Below are 21,907 nucleotides of genomic sequence, written 5' to 3' on the forward strand. Positions count from 1 at the left end.
TAGTCAGGACCTCAGATACTGTTCAGTAACACTGCCATATATTCACCTTTCAGAAAGAGAAAACAGTGTGGAGAGCACAGAACCCTGTATGTAAGCAAAGAGAAAAAGCTTTTACCTGGAAGAAGAAACCAATAAAAATTAGCAAGCTGTTCTTGGTCCAGACTCTGTTCATACCTGGAAGTCTGGCAGAGTCCTAATCTAAAGGACAGCACAGAGGACGTAGGTCTCACCAATTCCCAATGCTCATACTTACATCTTGTCTTGGCCAGCACCAACTCGCAGAGTCAACCTGGGGATAACTGAACTTGGGGCTGGAATGATAGGCTCCACTTTTATCTGCAAAAATTAGTACATTAGTTAAAAAAAAACTCTTCCTAAAATATTTCCTATCTCTTCTACTTCCCCACCCCACACAAACCTAATAAACACATTTGAAATACTAGATAAAAAGACATGGTTGTATGTGTGTTGTGTGTAGATGTAAGTGTGGGAGGCCAGAGGTAGAAACGGGTGTCTTACTCAACCATTCTCTGAGTTTTTTGAAGACAATACTCTCAATGAAGTGGAAACTTATCCATTAGGATGGGGAGGGCTGTCCAGTGAGATTCAGGGTTCCAAGTGCCTCTATCTTGACTCCTGTCAATGTTGGGACTATACAAGTGCACACTACTGGTTCTCTGCTTTTACCTGTGCTCTGGGCATCAAACTAGGGTCCTTATCCTTGTACTGTATCAACTAAACATTCGTCTCCGCCCCAGTCCAGGTTTGTCTGCTTGTTTGCTTTGTTTTGTTTTTTGAGACAGGGTTTCTCTGTGCAACAGTCTTGGCTGTCCTGGAACTCTGGAGACCAGGCTGGCTTCGAACTCAGAGATCCACCTGCCTCTGCCTCCAGAGTGCTGGGATTAAAGGCTTACGCCACAACTGCCTGGCTCAGTCCATGTTTTTTAACAACTGAAGGCTAATATAATGTAGTCTATGAACTTTACATCACATTAATATGACAGTTGTTGGTTTGTGTTATTTCTTTAGCTTTCCTGTACTGTTTTACACACATATACAACACAGAGATATCACAGCATCTGATGGAATATTTATGTAACCACCAGAGTTTACTTACGTTTAAGGGCTTATTTATTTTTATTTTATATGCATGAACATTTTGCATGCATGTGTGTTTGTGTGCCACATGTGTGCCTGGTGCCTGTGGAGGTCAGAAGGGGACATCAGATCTCCTGGAACTGCAGTTACAGACAGTTGTGAGCTGCCTTGTGGGTGCTAAAAACCAAACCTGAATCCTCTGGAAGAGCAGCCAGTGCTTTTAACCACTGAGCAGTCTTTCTAGCCCTATAACTTCCAAACAGAATATAACAAAAAAGGCTTACCATGATATCTTCCTTATACAACATGCATTTATGGTCTTTGATGAATGCAAAACGCACTGTAAGTTTGTTTTATTATATCTGAAGTCTAAGTAACTTACTTAGAGCACTATGTAATTCTATTTTGGGCTCAATTTAAAAAAAAGGATTTGAAGCCCATATGTATATGTGTGTATGTCACAATTTCTATGATGACTATTGAAAATAAGTTTAGGACTTCAAAAACATTTGAACTATTAGTCAGAAAGAAAATACACAAATTTAATATGATATTGCAAGGTCTCTTGACAATTAGGTTATGGGTTTTTTTGCTTGTTTGTTTTTGTTTTTTGTTTTTCAAGAGAGGATTTCTCTGTGTAGCTTTGGAGCCTGTCCTGCAACTTACTCTGTAGACCAGGCTGGCCTAGACCTCAGAGATCTGCCTGCCTCTGCTTTCCAAGTGCTGGTATTAAAGGCGTGTGCCACTACTACCTGGTTGACAGTTAAGATCTTACCGTATAATAAATATTTTGAATAAACAACCAACAAAACTTTCTGTAGTCCCAAATTCTTATCTACATCAGAGTTTTTCAATGGTGATGGGACAGGTAATTTTTGACGGTTCTTTGTCATTTTGGAATGGCCCAAGCACTGACAGATGCTTCACTTGTCTTGGAATACTGCAAGCCTGTATGTCATTGTTAACCCTGACACTTATCTACAAACACTGATTTACATATTCAAAGCCCAAGAATGAAACAATAATGAAAACATGTGTGGGCTGTAGGGGAATATATAAAGTACCATTCAATGCTTTTATCATGTAGTTATTTGATATGGATCTTCTCTCTCTCTCTCTCTCTCTCTCTCTCTCTCTCTCTCTCACACACACACACACACACACACACACACACACACTTACCCCTCTCTACCTAAAGTCCATTTACAAAGCTATCATCACATAAGTCTGTCTATTCTCTTAAACACTGCCTGGCACGTAGTGCATGCTCAATAAACATCTGTTGAATTAATGCTTATCTAAACATAGCGTCAACTCCCATCTCTCAGTTACTACATTACTCTTCCAGAATCAGTCCAAATCCAGCCTCTGGAGCACTAAATGACAGAAAGGGACATTTAGAAAACTTTGACTTCGTGGGTACCTTTAACACTATTAGTTTATTTGGACTCCCAGCTCATTCAAACACCACTGAAACCATGTCTGTTTTGTTTAGTGTTGTTTCTTAGTGTCTATCACTGTGGCATGTAAATGCTAAAATGCTAAATGTAAATGCTAATCTAGCCAGGCAGTGGTGGCGCACGCCTTTAATCCCAGCACTTGGGAAGTAGAGGCAGGTAGATAGATCTCTGTGACTTAGAGGCCAGCATGGCCTACAAGAGGCTCCAAAGCAACAGAGAAACCCTGTCTCAAAAAAATCAAAAGGAGAAAAGAAAAGGAAAGAAAGAAAGAAAGAAAGAAAGAAAGAAAGAAAGAAAGAAAGAAAGAAAGAAAGAAAGAAAGAAAGGGAAAGATTTAAAGTCTGAGTATAAAACAGCAATTCCAAACCATCATTTCTTTTAAAACCCTGCCATGATTTCTTTATTGTTTTTGATCAACAAAAAAGTAAAAATATTAATGCCTGAGGCAGGTAAAATCTTTAAATTACCTAAAAATGTACAAACTTCTTTGTGCCCAAGAACAAAGTCCATCTCTTTTAGACTTTTTAAGAACCTTCTCCCTTCCTTAACATAATTTACAGAACTTGCAACAGACACGAGGTTGGCCTTGAACTCACAGAGATTGGCTCACCTGTGCTTCCCAAGTGCTGGAATAAAAGACCACTTGGCAAAGCTATTATTTTAAAAACAAGCCGGGGGGTGGTGGCGCATGCCTTTAATTCCAGTACTCTGGAGGCAGAGCCAGGTGGATCTCTGTGAGTTCGAGACCAGCCTGGTCTACAAGAGCTAGTTCCAGGACAGGCTCCAAAGCTACAGAGAAACCCTATCTCAAAGAAAAAGAAAAAAAAAAGGTGGTTCCCCCCACCTTAAAAAAAAAAAAAGTCTGTTAGTGAAGTTAGTAAAACTTTTATACACTGCACTGTGTTTGGCTCATTTCTTTTCTATGTGATAACTGTAACAGACTTGTCCAGCATTTTAAGGAATCAATCTCTCTCTCTCTCTCTCTCTCTCTCTCTCTCTCTCTCTCTCTCTCTCTCTCTCTCTCTCTCTCTCTCGCGCGCGCGTGCACACACACACACACACCATCATCATCCATACTGTAGGTATGGAGGGCAGACTTTCCTCAAATAACGACCACTCCAAAACAATGCAACGTTTGCTCAGGGTTGCAAAATTAGTAAATAAATCATGTAAATCCAAGGTTCCTGACACAAAATCACCTCTGGTTCTAGAATATAGTTCCTTGGCCCTTGGATACTTTTTGGGTCCTGGTATTATGCATATCCTGAATGGAGCTGTTTACTTTCTTTACTAAGGTATCTTATGAAAACTGATAAATACCTGCATCCTTGCTAGGGTTAGTTGTATGGTATTATTTTCTTTATGGTAGGCCAGTGACTTTATATATGAGTATAACTTTGGTTTCCCTTCATTTATTCAACTAAATAGCTACTTTTTTTTTTTTTTGTTGCTGTCTTGAATGATCTGACAGGTACTGTGAACCAAAAGGTGGGCTATTTATGACTACTCTAAAAAAGTTAACTGAAGCAGGCGTAGAGGCACACGCCTTGAATCCCAGAGCCGGGGAGGCAGAGTAGATCTCTGCAAATTCAAGGCCAGCCTGGTCTATAGTCAGGGTAGTCAGGGATACAAAACAAAAACAAACAAACAAAGTTAAATGGTAGGTAAAAAGTAAGCAAAGAAAAACGAGGATACAAATCAGATTCAAGACAGTATGGATGTGTCTGGAAGACAACAGGTATTCCATTAACTGAATGAACTAATGATTTTGCTACCTCAGCTCCAAGTTCATCTGTAATCACAATACTCAACATTGCCTCTGCTAGCAAAAGAGGGAAGTACTAAGTACACATGAACCAAGGCTATCTCCAGCAGCTAGGACAAATGGAGCTCTACACAAACTACTCAAATGCTTTAATTTTAGTCAAAAAGTTAAGTCATGTATATCTTGAAAAACTGGAAATACAGAGAAAAAGGAGTGAGACCATTTTGCTCAAAGGTCTAACGTGGATGCTAATACTATAAAGAAAAAATAATTTCTAAATAAGACTTCTTTCTCCCTGAATTTTATGCTAATTCTATCTTAATGCTTATCAAATAAAAGCAAAGGTACTAACTACAAATTAAAAACAATTTCTCTCCTGAACTTTCATGGAAACAACAAATAAATGACTATTCAATCACTTAAAAAATATGACAAATGTCATCTTTTAATGGCACAAAGCACATCCTGGGGCCAGGAGGAGCTTTTAAGGGTTAAAATAAAAGAACAGCACTTTGGAGTAATGCTGAGAATTGGGGCGAGCAGAAGAGCATTTACAGTGGATTACTAAGCTTCCCAATTCACCAAAGAGGTAAAGTCCAGCAATATAAGACTCCTTTGTAGCTAACTAAAAATACATTGTCAGTGGATTTGTCCAGTTTTATGTATAAGCAATACTCCTTTCACCTGAGCTAACACTAGTAGTCATATAAGCCCCTTATTGCCATGTGCTGCATTTTTTTTTATTAATCTTCAAGGATTTAGCTTCTTTGCCACATACCTCAGGGCACCAACTGATAAAGCCCTAACTCTCCATTTTTCCAGGACACCAGCAGTGCGGCCTTGCAAAAAATGAAAATCGCTCAAGAGATTTAAAGGGGAAATTTATTTTTAAAATCCTGACTTGAAGCAAAGAGGTGGATTTTTTAAAAAGCTTATCTCTAAAGAATCAGTTAAATTTAAATTCTATCTTGGAACCCTTTCATGCATCCTAGCTTTAAAGTTTATCTTTTGACAGGGACTTTCTACAAAAGTAATGGGCAGCTTTGTCAATTTAATCTGTCCAAGTTTATTTATTTATTTTTTTAAATGTTAAATTCCTTTCATTAAAAAAAAAAAAGCAAAGAACCTTACATCTATGTGCACTAGCTTGGGTAAATGAGGCTAGCAGGTCCTAGCTTAGATGTCCCCTGTGCAGGTATGCTAGAGAACCCCAGCACACTCCCAGTGGAAAGCTACATGGAACCACTTTGCACTCTGGATGCTCAATGATGGCTGGGAACCCCTGTTGTCCATCTTAGCAATTACGCCCTTTACCTGAGTTCCTTTTTGAAACAGACTAACAAAATGCCTATGAGCTATTTGAACCATTGGGAAGACAGTTCACAGAGGCCTGGCTACTGTTGAGTAGAGGGTGTCCAGTGTGAACAGCAAGCCTGATTCCTGTCTGAGCCCTTACAGTGCATTCACAGGTGCCTGGGATGCAGCCTGCAGTAGCTGTCTACAAATTTATACACATTCATCTGAATGTTTATGTTCTGGACTCATGGAAGAGGCCGTGATGAGAAACAAAGAGGGAACATTTCCCCCATTTTACTGTAATTTATTTACTGCAACGCCTTCACTTCACTAGTTATGACAAGCAATGAGAGAAGACTAAAAATATGTTGCTTTAAATTAGAAAGGAAGAAAGAAGAAATTCTTTTGCTGAACGAACAAAAAAGCAAGACTATGATTCTCTACAGCATTAAACAGTTTAATTCAACCAATGGTAATGTGGAGACAGATACTAAAGGATCTGAGGACAGATTAAAGAATCATTAAAGTGTTCACTATTTCTGATTACTAAAGTCATCAGGTTCTGAGGTCATCACTGTCCTCTTTTTAAAAAGATGGAGTTAAATAGGAGTTCATAAGGTTTCTTCAAGGTCTGACACTTTATCAGCCCAGAGGCCACCTTACTCCTGATCCTTAGCCCTTCTTACCCTTCTTGTTCATTACTGTGTCCTAGACATGCCAGAATGGGGAGTGACCAGCCTGAGCAGGCTGCTGTGAGTAGCAAGGACACAGGATTTGGTTAGATGGCCTAGCCAAGTCAGTCTTCTCTCACTGCTGCTGCATGTCACTCAAACATTTCAGAGTACGATTTTCTCAACTACAAAATCAGCATGGCAATATCAAACCCACAGAACAGTTTGAAGATGAAATCATGGAATGGCCTGACACACAAGTATGCTCTCAAGTGAGAGTGCTAATACTGCTCCTATCTAGGTCAGCCCATTCATAAATAGCCAGTGTTAGCTCAAATAAAACAACTAATCAGCCAGACGGTCAAAGTTTTCCAGCATAAACAATCTTTTTCTTTTCTTTTTCTTTTTTTTTTTTTTTTTTTTTTTTGCCTTCGAGACAGGGTTTCTCTTTAATTTTGGAGCTGTCCTGGAACTAGCTCTTGTAGATCACGCTGGCCTCGAACTCACTGAGATCCACCTGTCTCTGCCTCCTGAGTGATGGGATTAAAGGCATGCACCATCACTGCCCGGCCTATAAACAATTTTTTAATGTCCATGTATGATCATTATTAGTTATCTGTAAGACAATTCTATACTGTCTGTCATCTGTATATTTTAAATAAAACCTAGTGCTTACTCAGGGTTTCTATGAAGGTGGCTTTCACGGTGAGTACTCTTTCAGAAGGTATGAAACAAATGTTTTCTTGTATGTTTTGAGACAAGGTCTCATGTATCCCAGTTTGGCTTCAAACAGACTGTGAAAATGAGGTTTTGACCCTCAGTCTCTAATCCTCCTGCCTCTACTTACCAATTGCTAAGATTAAAGACCTGGGCTGCAATGCCTGACTTATGCAGAGTTGGAGATTAAATCCAGAGCTTTGAATACTAAGCAATCATTCTAAAGTAAGCCACACCTCCAGCATCCCCAAAACTGTTTTTAAACAGAAGCAAAGGGAGTGATGCTGTCTTTTTCTAAAATGTACCGTGAGGCAGGGACAGAGAGAAAGAAACAAAGGTCGCAGGAGAGGATCACAATAGCTAGGCAGTGGTGGGGTTAGGATATATACCAGATAACCGCCAGAGGCCCTTTGGGCCTAAATTGGGTCTATTTATCTCCAGATAGTAATGCTGGCCTTTTGGAGTGACATCCTACATCAAGACTATGTTTAAATAAGAAGGTATTGAAATGGATATAGTCAAAGACTATAGAAACCTTTCTAAATAGGAAAACAAATGTGGGGAGGGTCACTGTCACATTTACTTATTTCCAGTGGGGTAGGGAGGGGCACAGAGCACATAAGGAAGTCAGAGGACAGTTTGTGGGAGTTGGTTCTTTCTTTCAACAATGTGAATCCTGGGGATTGAATCGAGGCTGCCAGGCTTGGTGACAAACACATTACCTGCTGAGTGATCTTGTCAGTTCAAGTATGTCTAAAGAAAAACTTTCACATTTATTTATCTTGCACGTATGTGGGGGTCCACAGGTGCCATGGTATACATGCGGAGGTCAGAGGCCAGTTTGTGGGAAGTAGTGTCTCTCCTTTTATCATGTGGATTCTGTGGATCAAAATCGGTTTGCCAGCAATTGCCTTTACCTACTGAACTATCTTGTTGAGTCATCTAGTTTGCTTTACTACCTTTTTCTGACGACATGTAAGGAACTCTGCAGGCTATGTGTATCCCTATTTCAGGTGTGGTTTTGCAGAAACTTGGGCAGATCAGTGCGTGGAAAGAAGAGATGCTTTAGTGCTTACACTAGCCTTCAATCTCCACTCCTATCAATGCCTTCCACAAGAGATAATACCCCTTGCCTTTCTACTGCTACAAAAACTAAGCTGTAAAAGAATACTAGGAGAAGAAAGGACATCTGTAAGTCTACAGTAGCTGACTGATGCATTAACAGCTTGGTTAGTATGGCCCAATGAACTTGCAAACTCTAAGTTTCTACACTTTTATAGGGTAATTCAAAATGGATAATATTATCCCTGTAACTATCCTTGTTTACACAGTTAACATTTACTACTTACAATGCCATATATGTTCCTATAGACATTTTGTACATCATTCTTATTTAATTTTGATATAAGTAATATGCCCAATTTCACAAAAGCCAAGATTTTAACTTAGGTCTAACTCTACAATTCAATTACTTATTTGCAAAATTCCTGAAAGATAAGTGACTTTGATAAATTTTTATATTTTGTCATTTCTCTGATCTTTAACCTATCAAAAATAACAGAAGGATTGAACCCATCTATTAGGTGATAGTCTGCCTAGCTACTGGTAAGTGGGTCTCTAAGGGTTTTATTTGTTTTTCCCCAGTTTTAGGAAGATCCTGAGCAAAGACTTGGTCTGCCTATTACTATGAGCTTCATCTGTTGGGGCCTTCATTCAGATTTATAATGGCTGTTCAAACACTGTCACTGACTTCCCAAAGTCAAAGTGGTGCTAAATATAATGGCTCTATGTCAGACTGGCTGGGAGTTGAGCTGCTGTTACTCTAGGTGCATGACAGAATAATGACTAATTACTGTCAGACAATTATCTCTAAAACACTCCACTGTGCAATGAGGGACATTCTTGTGGATATGTGATCCTCACCTGGGATAGGCCCTCTCCTAGGCTGCCTCTTGTTCATGAATATTGATAATACCCGCTGGATCTGTGTCATAGGTGTATCAGGAGGGAGAAAAATGTGTGGAAGTGCTTTAAAACTTGACAAGTACCATGTTAAGATAATATAATAATAAAAGGATAACACAGCTGTAAAGACAGAAATAAGATATGCTGGAGAGATGGCTCAGTGGTCAAGAATACCCATACTGACTGCTTTTTCAGAGGAACTGAGTTTGGTTCCCAGCACCCAGGTTGGCTTACAACCATTTTTAGCTCCAGGGAATCTAATACCCAATTCTCGTCTCCATGGATACCTGCATGCACATACACAAACACATGCAGACAGACAGACATCTTGTAAAAAGAGAGGAGTTAGTGTGCTGTGTCTCATTAACTTGCCAATGTCCAATTACTGACATTTCTTCACTAACAGCAAAAGCAAGGGGTCTAAACAAATTAATAGAATTAGGCAAAAAAAAAAAATGTGGCTGTTGTTAGTCAAGTTAGCTTTTCCAGGTAAGTTTGAAGATAAAGACATTGTAACATTATTGGTAATGTATTTGCTATAGGTAGAAAAGTAGTTATTAAATGGAAAGAAGTTACTGGACATTATTTTGCAGCCAAGTACAAACAGAGATGATCATATGTAGGGAGGAGTCTCTTCAGCTCTGCAGATGGTCCTGAGTGTTGAGTGAATGTTTGCAACAATCTCAAGACCAAGAAGAAGAGCAGAGCTGTCTGAGCAGAAGCTATATCCTGTATCCACAAGACACAGCTCTTGGCTCCTATGAAACATCCCTGTTGTTTACATAGACTCCACAAGTCTAATCTCCTCACTTGACAGGCTGGATCTCTGTATGCAGAGTTACTTTTACCTACTGACTGGTCCACCAGATCAGCAGAAAAGAGTTTTGATATTAATATGGGAAATGGCAGGACTGAGAGAAGCTGCTCAAGTCCTACATGCAGCCTCCACCTTAAGTAATGCCAGAGTGGCTCTCCTAAAGGAGACAAAGACCATTAGCCCTCTATAGGCCTTCCTGTCCTCTTATAGAAGGAACACGGGTTTACGTTGTCTCAAAAAAAAAAAAAAAAAAAAAAAAAAAAGATGCTTTTGGGTACCCAAGAATTGGTATAAGACATTATATAGTAGACTTGATATTGAACAAAAATAATATTCACTTTAGGATTAGTGTGTGTGTGTCTTTTAACTGCTAGAGATCAGTTTAGTGAATAGGGAGTTTATAACCTGTGATTAGATTCTTCCTAATCTATGCATTTTTAGCATCCAATGTGTGTGGGGCTTAGTTACAAAACTAATGATCTTTGTGATAGAATTACAAATAAAATGTCACTTAACTGCCCCTGAATTTATAGCCAAACCACAGATATAACTCTTGGCTTAGTTTACCTGCATTTTGCACTAGGACCTTGTTCAGACAGTGCCAAAAATGATAGCCAGCTTACTTTTTCATGCTTGTGTTTCTCCTTCTCTTTCTCTCTCTTCTCTCTCTCCCTTTTCTCTTTCTCCCTCTCCCTCTCTTTCTTCTCCTTTTCCTTCTCCTTCTCTTTCTTCTTCTTCTTTTCCTTTTTGTCCTTTTTTCTTTCTTTCTCCTTGGGCTTCTCCTTTTCCTCAAACAGCTTTTCTGGGAGCATTGGTGACAAGGAAGGCAGCATGGACGGTGGGACCCTCACTGCAGCGGAAGAACTGAACAAAGGCAGTGCCATTTCTTTTGGGGGTAACACCAGCTGCATTGGAGGGGCCTTTATCTTGTCTTCTCTGCTTCTTTCTTTAACCTTTTCCCTTTCTCTCTTATCTTTATCTCGTTTGCTTCGTTCTCGGTCTTTCTTCTTATCCTTATGCTTCTCTTTTTCCTTCCTCACAATCCCATCTTTCAATCTCACTTTTGAATCAATGTCTTCAAATTCTCTGATTTTAAACTTATAGGGATCGGAATCTTCATCTTTCATAAACTCCTTCCATGGGTACTTGACCTCCTTGGCAGCTTCCTTTTCCTTCTCCCTCTCTCTCATTTTATCCTTCTCTTTGCTTCTTTCTTTGTTTCTCTCCTTTTCCCTCTCCCTATCTTTTTGCTTTTCTTTCTTTTTCAACTTAGTCTTCAGTTCTTTTTTCAACTTCTTCTTTACATCTACAGATGAAGGTACCTTGGCTTTCTCCTCATAACCCTTGTGCAGAGGTTCGGGAGTAGGAGGAGAAATGGAGGGAGAAGAGATATATGGGAAGGTGGGAGGCATGTTAGAAGGGGCTCCTAGTTTTGCCTTCCGTACCACCTCATCAATTGAGGCATCCATTGTCCATGAGTTATCGGAACTTGAAGTTCCACCAGAAAGAGGCAGAGGAGTAGACCCAGACTTGGTGAAGTTATTGGAAGAAGTGGAAGCTTTTGGAGTGGTGCACTCTGAACCTGAAATCCTCTTAGGACTTGTAAAAGTGTCTATTTCGGACTCTGATCCAGAAGAAAACTCAAAAGGATCTGGCTCCCGCTCTGCACAGGCACGTGCAATCACAGCATCAATGGAATCATCGATGGTTTTGTCTGTCACCACAGCCTTCTTCGGCTGCATTTCCATGTTCAATTTCCCAATTTCTGGGGGAGTCTGTGTTGGCTTTATAGGGATGGTTTCTTTAACAGTTTTTTCAACCACCATTGCTGAAGGGGTTCTATTTGGCGTTTCAGGTCTGGCAGGGGGTTGGGGTGCAGGAGTTATAAGCTTGGGGCTCTTAGGACTCTTGGGGCTCTTAGAACGTCCAGGTGATTTCTTTTCTTTGGGGATGGTTTTTGGTGACCGAATAGGACTTCCAAGCCGTGCTGGTGATAGGGTAGTTTTGGGAGATTTAGTCTTCTGTCCTGGAGAGCTAGCTTTAGTCTTTGATTTTGGTGTAAATGACTTTGTTTCTAATGGCTTTGCAGTTGGTAGTTGTGACTTTGCAAATGGAGCCAGCATTGGGGGCTCTGGTGATGTAGGGGCCAGATCTGTACTATCCTGGACATGCACAGGAGAAAGCATTGGTGGGATCTTCTGTGGATTTATCGAACTGAGAGGTTCTCGTGCTTCCAACAGAACATCCAGGGAATCCCCTTTGGTGCTCAGGAGTCGTGGGCGCTTCATGGTGGGCATTTCTTCCACCTCAGGACTGTCCAGTGGCCTCTTACCCAAGAAATTCTCATCATTGATGACTTCCTCCTCCTCCATTTCATCATCTTCTTCCAAGGGCACTTGCATGGCTTCTGCTGATGTGCCCCCATCAGTGGGCACCTGCTCCTCTTCTTCCTCTGGTAATAGAAGAAAAGGGCATTATTAGAATGGAGCAGAGAGTAACACACACTACTTCTTTGATGGAAGAAATGAAGTCTACAGGGAGTCCTCCTGGGTCATCCCACCCTGGGCTTTCATTCTTTTAAAAGTAGCAACAGGAAGACCAGCTTCCTGAATTCATTTCCTAATCTGACAGAATACTTATTTTACAGTCTTGTCATGTTTTCTCCAATAACCTCATACCCCTCAAAACCAGAGATCAGTTTTCATGACTGCTAATCTCAGAAATGATGGAAAGGCATACTTTTAAAAGACCTGTGTGTGCATGCATCTTTATATGTGTATACATGTGTATACTTGTATGTGGCGGCCAGAGGTTGACACAGGTGTCTGTCAGTTGCTTTCCACACTACTCTCTGAGACAGTGTCTCTAACCAAATATGAATATTACATATCCAGGGAGACATGGGTTATGGTAGATTGCCTTCAGGTCCTTATACTTTTGTGGGAAGCATTTTACTAAGACATCTTCCCAGCCTTTTGGAAAAAAAAACTGTAATAAATTTTAGTTCTTTGTACACAACTCTCACCATAGGTACACTCCTTGGAGGGCAGCATGGTGCAATGTAACCCATTTGGCTCAGACATCTGAAACTGTGCTTTAGCTAGAGTTCTGGCCCTACGGAGTGAGGGGTCTTAGGCAATTTTAACCTCCTTGAGCCTGTTTCCTGACTTTCAGAAGGAGCTGATGCACTTGCCCTGCCTATTCGCCTGAGTTGAGTTCTTATAAGATTAGATTATATATTTTTGTGCATATTAACTAAGTATATAAAACATGATGATAAAGGCAGACTATAGGGTCAATTCATAGCCTAAAGCAGTATGTGTGTATAGCATATAGGAAAGTAATTAGTACTAAGACAAAGTGTTATAGGATTTCAAAGCAGAAGAGGGCAACTTGCTGTCAATAGGGAAGACTTCAAGAATAATGCAGTGATTAGCACACTGCCAGGAGTACCACAGTCCAGGAAGAACAGTCAGTTGGCAAAGAGGAGGACTTAAGACACAGGAAGTACGTAAGAAGCATGGAATAATGTGTCTGGAAAGTGAGAAGTAAAGTGGGAACAAAAGAATGTTGAGTAAAGTTGTATTCACATCACAGAAGTCAGAAGACATCTGCTAGTATAGACTGGAATATGTGTAAGATTATCCTGACAGGTACACAAGATGAATAGATTGCGGAGTGACAGACACCAAAAGAAGAGGACATATGTAGTTAAGACAGAAGAAGAGAATAGACTAGAAAGAAGTAAGCAAATAGGAAGCAGGAGAGATAATTGAATTCTTCAGAAAGTGAACAGACTGCTGCAGGTTCAGGTATGAGCTGAAGGGTTCAGACACAAATCCAAGGCTTCATGGAATAATCAGTGCCATCATTCCATCATTAACAGAAAGAAGAATGAAGCCTTGGGGGAACCTTTAGCCAGTGGTGTTGACTGAGCAACTAAAAGTATACTGAAGTTTCAAAAACCAGACCTGCATGCGAGAGGCTTTTGTTGATAACTAAAAAAAACAATGGATGAGTGGGATGAAATATGAAGGGCTGCTTCAGAATTCTGAGGACTGCCTCTCTGTGAAGACAAAAGGAACAATGAAATACATGGACGATCAGGTGTCAAAGAGCTCAAAGGACCAAGAGGTTCTGAAAAGAAAGTTTAGGGCAAGAGACAGAGCTCAGTGGGTAAAGGTGCTTGCCACCGAGACTGATATTAGCTAGAGGGTCCACATGGTGGAAGGAAAGAACTCACGTCATGGGTCATCCTCTGATCTCCACATGCTTATTGTGGTGCGCATACACACATAAACAAATGAGTCAAGTGGTGGTGGCGCACACCTGTAACCCCAGGACTCAGGAGGCAGAGACAGGTGGATCTCTATTGAGTTTGAGTCTGGCCTGGTCTACAGAGTGAGTTCCAGGACAGCCAGGACTGTTACACAGAGAAATCCTGTCTCAAAAAGCAAAATCAAACAAACAAAAACCTCAAATGAAAAAAAAAAACATTTAAAGGTTTTTGTTTTAACAAAAGGAAGCCCAGTGAATACAGTCAATGCTTGCAAGAGGTCAGTGAGAATGAAGGCAACAAAAGCATCCAGGGGTGAGTGGGTGAGGCAATACAGCAAAAGTACTCTATAAACTATAAAAACACATAATTTCAACATAATTATTGCTACACTTGACAAACTCACTGTCATCTCTCCAGTAGCCATGGCAGAAACACGGGAGTCTTTTCAGACCTCCCCCCCTCCCATTTTCCTTCCTATCTCAACTTCTGTGTACATCGCCTTTGGGTTTAACTATATTCTGGTTACATGTACAACAAAGACAGCCAAGAGTATTTCCTTCCTGGTCCTTCAAATTAAGGTTTGCTGTGCCAGACCTTCAATGTTTGGAGCATCTAAACATTGCCTTTCCTTCTTTTACTTATGACAATGTCAGGACAGATTTCAAATGTGCTAAATTACTAGGAGGTAAACCTGTGAAGAACCAGAAAGAAGATCGCTTAGGATAGTTTCCAAGGGAATGAAAATTTTAGAGTATTTATTAGTGGGCTGGAGATGTAGCTCTGTTGGTAGAATTCTTTCTTAGTATACGTGAAGACCTGAATTGGATCCCCAGCGATGCATAAACCAGCAATGGACAGTGAGTGCCTGGGAAAAAAGGAGGTGCAATGACAGTCAAACCAACTGGAATCCATTCTATCTTTAGAATTACACACCTGTAATCCTAGCATTTGTGAGGTGGAGGGAGGAGGGTCAGAAATGGGGCCTACTGGAAGATCTTTAAATCATGGAAGGGTACCCTCTACAGGTAATGTGGATTCTGGTCTCTATTTATTTTCTGCCTTTGTTTCCTGGGTCATGACATCAGCAGGTTTGCTCTTCTGTGTGCTCCCACCATGATGTATTGCTCTGCACAGGCTGAAAGCAGGAGTCAACCAAAAACCTCCAAAATCGTGAGCCACAAAAAGCTTCTCTTTATATGTCCATCACCTTGGCATTTGCTACAGTGATGGAAAAGATGACAGATACATCTGGCATGCTTTTGCAGCAACAGTGAAAAAGAAAATAGTAGGAAACAATACGGATGACTGAGAACAGAATCTCTTAAATCACACAAAAGGAAAAAAATACAATCAGCAGCAATGTCCATCTTTTTAAAATCACAAATGTTGATGGAGGCAGGACAGTACAAACTTCACTGTGATTTTTCTTCATTGACAGCATAAATAATCCACACTCCCTATATTTCTCTGAGGAATAATGAAAAAAACATGCTTCCTTAGCAAACTTCTCAAACAAAAACAAAACAAGGCAATAAGGTCTGAACACACCACAAGGATTTGAGGATGTTAATTCTAAGCTATGATAAATATTGACTTAGAACAAAATATCGTTTTAACTAGAACAGTAAATGCCTTTAAAGAAACACTGTAATCTAAAAAGCTAGTACACATTAGGAAAAAGAGGAAATTGTTTGCACATGGCATGAAAGCTTTTTATCTCATTAACTACACAGATGCATGCCACTTTAACTTCAGTGGCGTGTTCTCAAACCAGGCAGAAAACACACTTCTATTTTTAAACTTTAACTAAAAGGACAATAAAATGCTACCCACATATATTTCTAGCCACTTCATTATGTTTTTGGATAAAGGCTGCATCTTTAAAATGCTGCTGTCAAATATTCTTATGACAGTGAAGCTAACAAAAGAAGAGAGCCTACAGTTCTAGGGTCAGGAAGATTGAGAAGATGGCACACGACACTCAATGGGTCTGCACACAGGGCACTGCTAAGAAGGCTGGGTTCAGGGGAGGGGTGCCTGGACAGATGACCAGTAAGAGTAAGAGGAGATGACAGTGGGTGCCTGGGGAAAAAAGGAGGTGCAGTCAAACCAACTGGAACCCATTTCAACATTCTAACCTTTAGTCTGAGGTTAAAAATTTTTTTAATAACATCTATACCGTGGCATATAATATTTTTAAACTGTCCTGTCTATAACCAAAATCAGAACCCTTAAAACACAACATGTATAAATGAGCTTGTATATTTTTTTTTAAAAAAAACCCACTTACTTAAAAAATACTAGCAAAGATATGACAAATTAGGCAATGACAATTCATAGAGCACAGCCAATCAATGACACGATAAATTAGCAGTAGTGAAGGTGTGTTCTAAATACCTACACACACTGACCTGTAAAAAAGCCCCATTCCACTAACATTCTGCACAATAAAAAACTAAAATGTGATATAAGCAAGCCAACCTGAAATGACACCTAGCATTATAAATGGCCTAATCTATATGTTAATACTGTTGTATCACATAACTGCAGCAAGACTAAGATAACAATATGACTTTGGGGTTTCTATGGCTACATCCTGGCTAACGGGCCTGAAAGGGCTGGCTGCTGACACCACACAAGCATTCCGAGTGCTTCTTTTTGGTTATTTATGATATGATTTATGATAACGACAACATCTCCTATTTTCTTTCCTCCTCAGATACAATAAATTGCTATCGTTAATCACCCTTCTCCGTTCAACTAGGATTACAATAGCATAATAGGTCCAGCTACGGTAATACTGTGGATTTTTTTTACAAGAAATAAATATAAGTAGATCTCTTCAGACAATGTCAGTATCTCTAATATTTCAATCATCTTCCTTTAAGTCTTTCAGAATAAATTTTGCTACAACTAAGATCCCACATCCAGAATACAACCCTTGGTGTGACTCGAGTTTATAATCAAGCACCACACTCGCAATTCACCACTGTCACAGGTTTCTTAAATTTGTCATGCAGGAAGGCTGCCCACAGGGCAGTTTTCCCAAGACAAACAGCAGCAGTCTTTCTTCCCTGAATTGATAGAGCCTATCTTACTGCTGTCCCTCAGCCCTACAAGACAAACTAGTTGTTTGCCTATCAGAAAGCAAACTAGTGGAGAAAGAATAACCACCCTGCCGTCACACAGACATGGGTCAAAACCTCTACCTGTCACTGGTTGTGCGGTTGCCTCATCTTTCTGAAGTACTTTACTTTTCTGACAGTGTTCAAGGAAAGCAGCACCTATGCAGCTTCTGAGTAACAGTAAGACAAAGTACATAAAAAACAAAACAATTCACAGTGGTGAATTATGAGTGTGGTGCTTGATTATAAACTTGAGTCACACCAAGGGTTATATTCTGGATGTGGGATCTTAGTTGTAGCAAAATTTATACTGAAAGACTTAAAGGAAGATGATTGAAATATTAGAGATACTGACATTGTCTGAAGAGATCTACTTATATTTATTTCTTGTAAAAAAAATCCACAGTATTACTGTAGCTGGACCTATTATGCTATTGTAATCCTAGTTGAACGGAGAAGGATGATTAACGATAGCAATTTATTATATCTGAGGAGGAAAGAAAACAGGAGATGTTTCTGTTTTAATACACTAAATTCTCAGGTTCAATTCAGCACCATTTTAACTATGTATTCACATGTACATGCACAATCAACTGTCATTACTTCACCATTTGCGGCAAATACTGTTCCTAAGGAAAATACAGAATTAAGTTCCTGTGACTCTCTAGTCACGTTTTCATCAAATGATCAATGTATAATCTTGTCGAATGTACCTGCCTTCCTTCCCTTTGCCTCTTCCCTCTTCTCTTTCCTGCTGGATGGAACTTAACGCCATCCTTCTTCCTCAGGCCCCTGAGTGGTGGCATACATAAGCACAGTCAGCTATGTGCAATCCTGTTTAACAACACTTGATTTAATATATACTGACAACTAACACTGAAGCCTTGGTTAACACACGTAACTTATTCTGTCTACACATATTTTCTGTAAGGCATATCCCAGTCTTTTGTGCTTAAGGGCAGTAGGCAGCATACAGAACTCTGTTAGGGAGTTCTATAAGGTTTTGCACAGAACACGAAAAGAACACTTGTTCCATGAGAACAGACAGGAAGGCCAATAGCAGCTTAGAAACCTGAGTGACAGGTAAGTCAATTTTCAAAATTAATTATTTTATTTGTATGGGTGTTTTGATAGCCTGTATGACTGTGCCTTATGCCCACAGAGGCCAGAAGAAGATGTCAGACCCTCAACACTGGAGCAATAAATGGTTGTCAGCACCCACAGAGGTGTTGGCAATCAATTCTGGGTCCTCTGAGAGAGTAGCCAGTGTTCTTAGTCACTGCTGAGCCATCTCTTCAGCCCCATAAGTCAATTCTGTTTTTTGTTTTTTGTTTTTGTTTGTTGCCATCTTGCATGTACTCAAATTATCTTGGGAATGACATGAGTATTCTGGGACTAAAAGTGCCTATAATGAGTAGGCAAATCTATTCAAACAGAATTTATAAGTACAGATCAGTTGTTTGCTATATGAATATGACTTCGTTTCCACCAAGCACATGTATGGACTACTGATTTAAAGTAAGGCATATTACTCAAAAGTAATTGCATTTCCCATAAGCATTTCATGGCAAGAAAAAAAAAGCATGCTTGATACAATTTTTCTGTTGCTATTATAAAGCAATTCTAACAAAAGCACCTGTAAGGAAAAAGGCTTTATTTTAGTTTACAGTTCCAGGGTCCAGTACGATGCGGGGAGTCAGAGCATCTGGAGCTTGAAACAGCTGGTCACATGGACATGGTCACAAGAAGAAAGTAATGAATGCAAGCATGCTAGTGATCAGCTCTCTCTTTCCATTCTTACCCAGTCCAGGATCCTCTGCTTGGGGATGGTACCATCCATAGAGGGTGGGTCTTCCTGTTTTAATTAACACAATCAAGATAGCCCCCTACAGGCGTGTCTAAAAACCTGTTAGGTGACTGTAGGTTTTACCTAGTTGAAAATGAAAACTAACCACCATACACTTAATCGTGACATACCTGGCTTAGATGTTTCTCCAAATTCAAACTGGGATACATTTTAGATTAAGTCACAGAATAGTCATACACAGAGCACTCTGCTCAAACCACATGACAACTTCCCCCTCCCCCGCCAAGTTTCTGGAACATGGTTGTTTTCCTCCTGAAAGAACACTCTTCTCTCATTGAGCCTGCTTCTCTCTCCCACTCTGCAGCGCTCAAGCTTAGCACTGCCTTTTCAGTGTACTTCCTAGTCATTCTAAGACTCTGGAGAAACAATTATACCTGCCTGATCATTAACGCCATTTTTCCCTTTTTTTTCCAACTAAGACTCAGAGAAACAGGAACAAAGTCACTGTCAGCTGTTAACCATGGTAAGAATTAAAAATGGTTCCACTTGATATTGGTCTAACTTATTTTTCCACCTTACGAGGACTCACAACTGCTAAGTGTTCAGGAGAAGCCACACTTTGGGTTTTGAGACTTGATCTTTCCCAAGCAAGTAATCTTTGCTAAGAGGCTTCTGCTATTTAAAAGCAAGTCTACCAATACAAGGCTCTAATCTCAAAGATTTACTAGGAAAGCAGAGGCAACAAATAAACACCAAGGATCATTCACCGTGATTAAGAGCTAGGACGCCAATAAAATAGGGCAATGCCTGTGGGGAGGGACAGGCTGGTGAGAGGATCACCAAAGAAGTGATGCCAAAGCTGTCACCAGACAGAGAGAAATGTGACCCTGGGTGATGCTTGCACAGACATGCTAGGGAAGAAAAAGAGGGAAAAAGTCATGCTGTGGTGTCAGCTTTGGCGGGGCCTATGTAGAAGAGAAGGGGCCTGCCCAAGTTACCCAGAAAGTATGACTGGGCCACAAAGAGCCACTGGTCAGCATCCGGAGTGCAGTGGGACTGGAAGAAGGGAAATGAGCAGGGAGGAGGGCAGAGGAAGTGGAAAGCAGATATTCAAGTGCTCGCTTCTCAATGAACAAGGGAAACTATTAGATAAGACATCCACCCGTGTGACAGTTTCAGCAGAGGAGCTCAAGATAACTGGTCAGACTGAACAACCACAGCGAGCAGGAGAACATTATTAGGCGATGTGACATAGACACAGACTCACTAAGCAAGCATGAGGAGTAGCCAACTACCACAACGTGAGGCAAGGGACCTACAGTCCTTTATTATTATTATTATTATTATTATTATTATCATTATTATTATTATTATTATTATTACTATTATTGTATTTTTCGAGACAGGATTTCTCTATAGCTTTGGAGCCTGTCCTGGAACTAGCTCTTGTAGACTAGGCTGGCCTCAAACTCACAAAGATCCATTTGCCTCTGCCTCCTGAGTGCTGGGATTAAAGGTATGCTCCACCACTGCCCAGTACTGCAGTCCTCTTAAGCTAGAGGTCGGAGGCCAGGGCACCTAAGAATCCCCTTGGCAAGAGGTGATTTATCTCAGGGACTAAGCCTCATCACTAAAATCGTAGCGACATCGATGCTTCCTGCCACTATATACTGTCACCCACACATGTCTGTACTGCTACTGAACACTGTCTCAATGACCTTGACAAAATTTGGAGAAAAACAAAAACAAAAAACCCCAACAACTCAAGACCTGGGGCTTTAAAGCTATTTTAGAATTAACTCTGAATAATTGTCCCACAATATGAGTTTCTTGATTAATTGCTTAAGATAAGGTCTCCTTGCCTCTGTAGCCTCCAGTGGCTCCCTCTAGTTCCCATAATCACTTTTGTCTCATTCTTCTAAGCCCTGGAAGGCTAAGAGAAAAATCAGAGATACACCAATTCCATCACATGAGGATTAGCTGAAAGATAACCTTCTGAATTCCATCCCTGACCACTACGTGAGTGATTATTCAGTAACTGCCACGCATCTGAGAGACACAATTCTCATCCTGCTTCAGAAGAAAAAGTTATAAACACTATATCCTTTAATATTGCAAATTGGCATGCGGGTTACATGAGGAAAACGAACACTAATTTTTTTTGCTGCATTTTGCTTTTCTGATTTTTTTGGTAAACAAAAAGCAAAAGCTAAAACGAGAATAATTAGTCTTTTGAAGGTATTACTAACTAGAAAATTAGGACTCTATTTTTGACTAGATTTATGTCTTACAAAGCAAATCTCTGCATAATTTAATAGAAAATTGGCAGGAATAGGTCTTCCATCTAATTTCAACAAAATTAGCATTCAGCTACCTGAAATTTTGGCAGTAATCCAGTATGTTTATCTAAAGCAGTAAGTAGAAAATAAAATTGACAATTGTGCCTAAATAAGTTAGTTTCTCTCTCAAATACAAAAGCATGCTTGCGCGCACATGCATGCGTGTGCACACACGCGGACAAATTTTAAGAAATGAGTGAAAATTTCAAAAGTACATTTAATGAATGGATTAACAATTTTCATTCTTCCTATTACGTATATCAACTACAGACAGAGCAAGAAAACCCCTGCCTTCAATGCACAGAGAACTCTACTGTGATAGTTTGAACAAGAAATGTCCCTTTCAGGCCCTTGTGTTGAATGTGTGGCCTCTGCTGGCGGTAGTATTGTGGAAGGTGGTGTAGACTTTAGGAGGCCCAAGTGTTGTGCCTTTGAACCCTCTTCCTTCCTCTCAGTCTACTATCTGTTGTGGGTGCGAAGCCTCTGCTCCACGCGCCTGCTAGCACATGAACTACCCTGGACCAGAGCTTCAGGAACTGCGAACTAACACAAACAATGCCCCTTTACA

General features: G+C 40.1%; 1 protein-coding gene across 1 annotated transcript in view; it reads right to left on the reverse strand.

Annotated features, from left to right (window-relative positions):
* Positions 1-21,907, reverse strand: part of Taf3 (TATA-box binding protein associated factor 3) — a 145,118-nt gene that overhangs the window by 27,942 nt on the left and 95,269 nt on the right. Inside the window, exons 3-4 of the mRNA XM_038335305.1 lie at positions 10,413-12,241; positions 254-336 (exon numbers count right to left, since the gene is read on the reverse strand). Of these exons, the coding sequence (XP_038191233.1) occupies positions 254-336; positions 10,413-12,241 (1,912 nt within the window). The remainder of the gene's footprint in view (positions 1-253; positions 337-10,412; positions 12,242-21,907) is intronic.

Source organism: Arvicola amphibius, chromosome 6 (assembly GCF_903992535.2).
Source record: "Arvicola amphibius chromosome 6, mArvAmp1.2, whole genome shotgun sequence".
Classification (NCBI taxonomy): Eukaryota; Metazoa; Chordata; class Mammalia; order Rodentia; family Cricetidae; genus Arvicola; species Arvicola amphibius.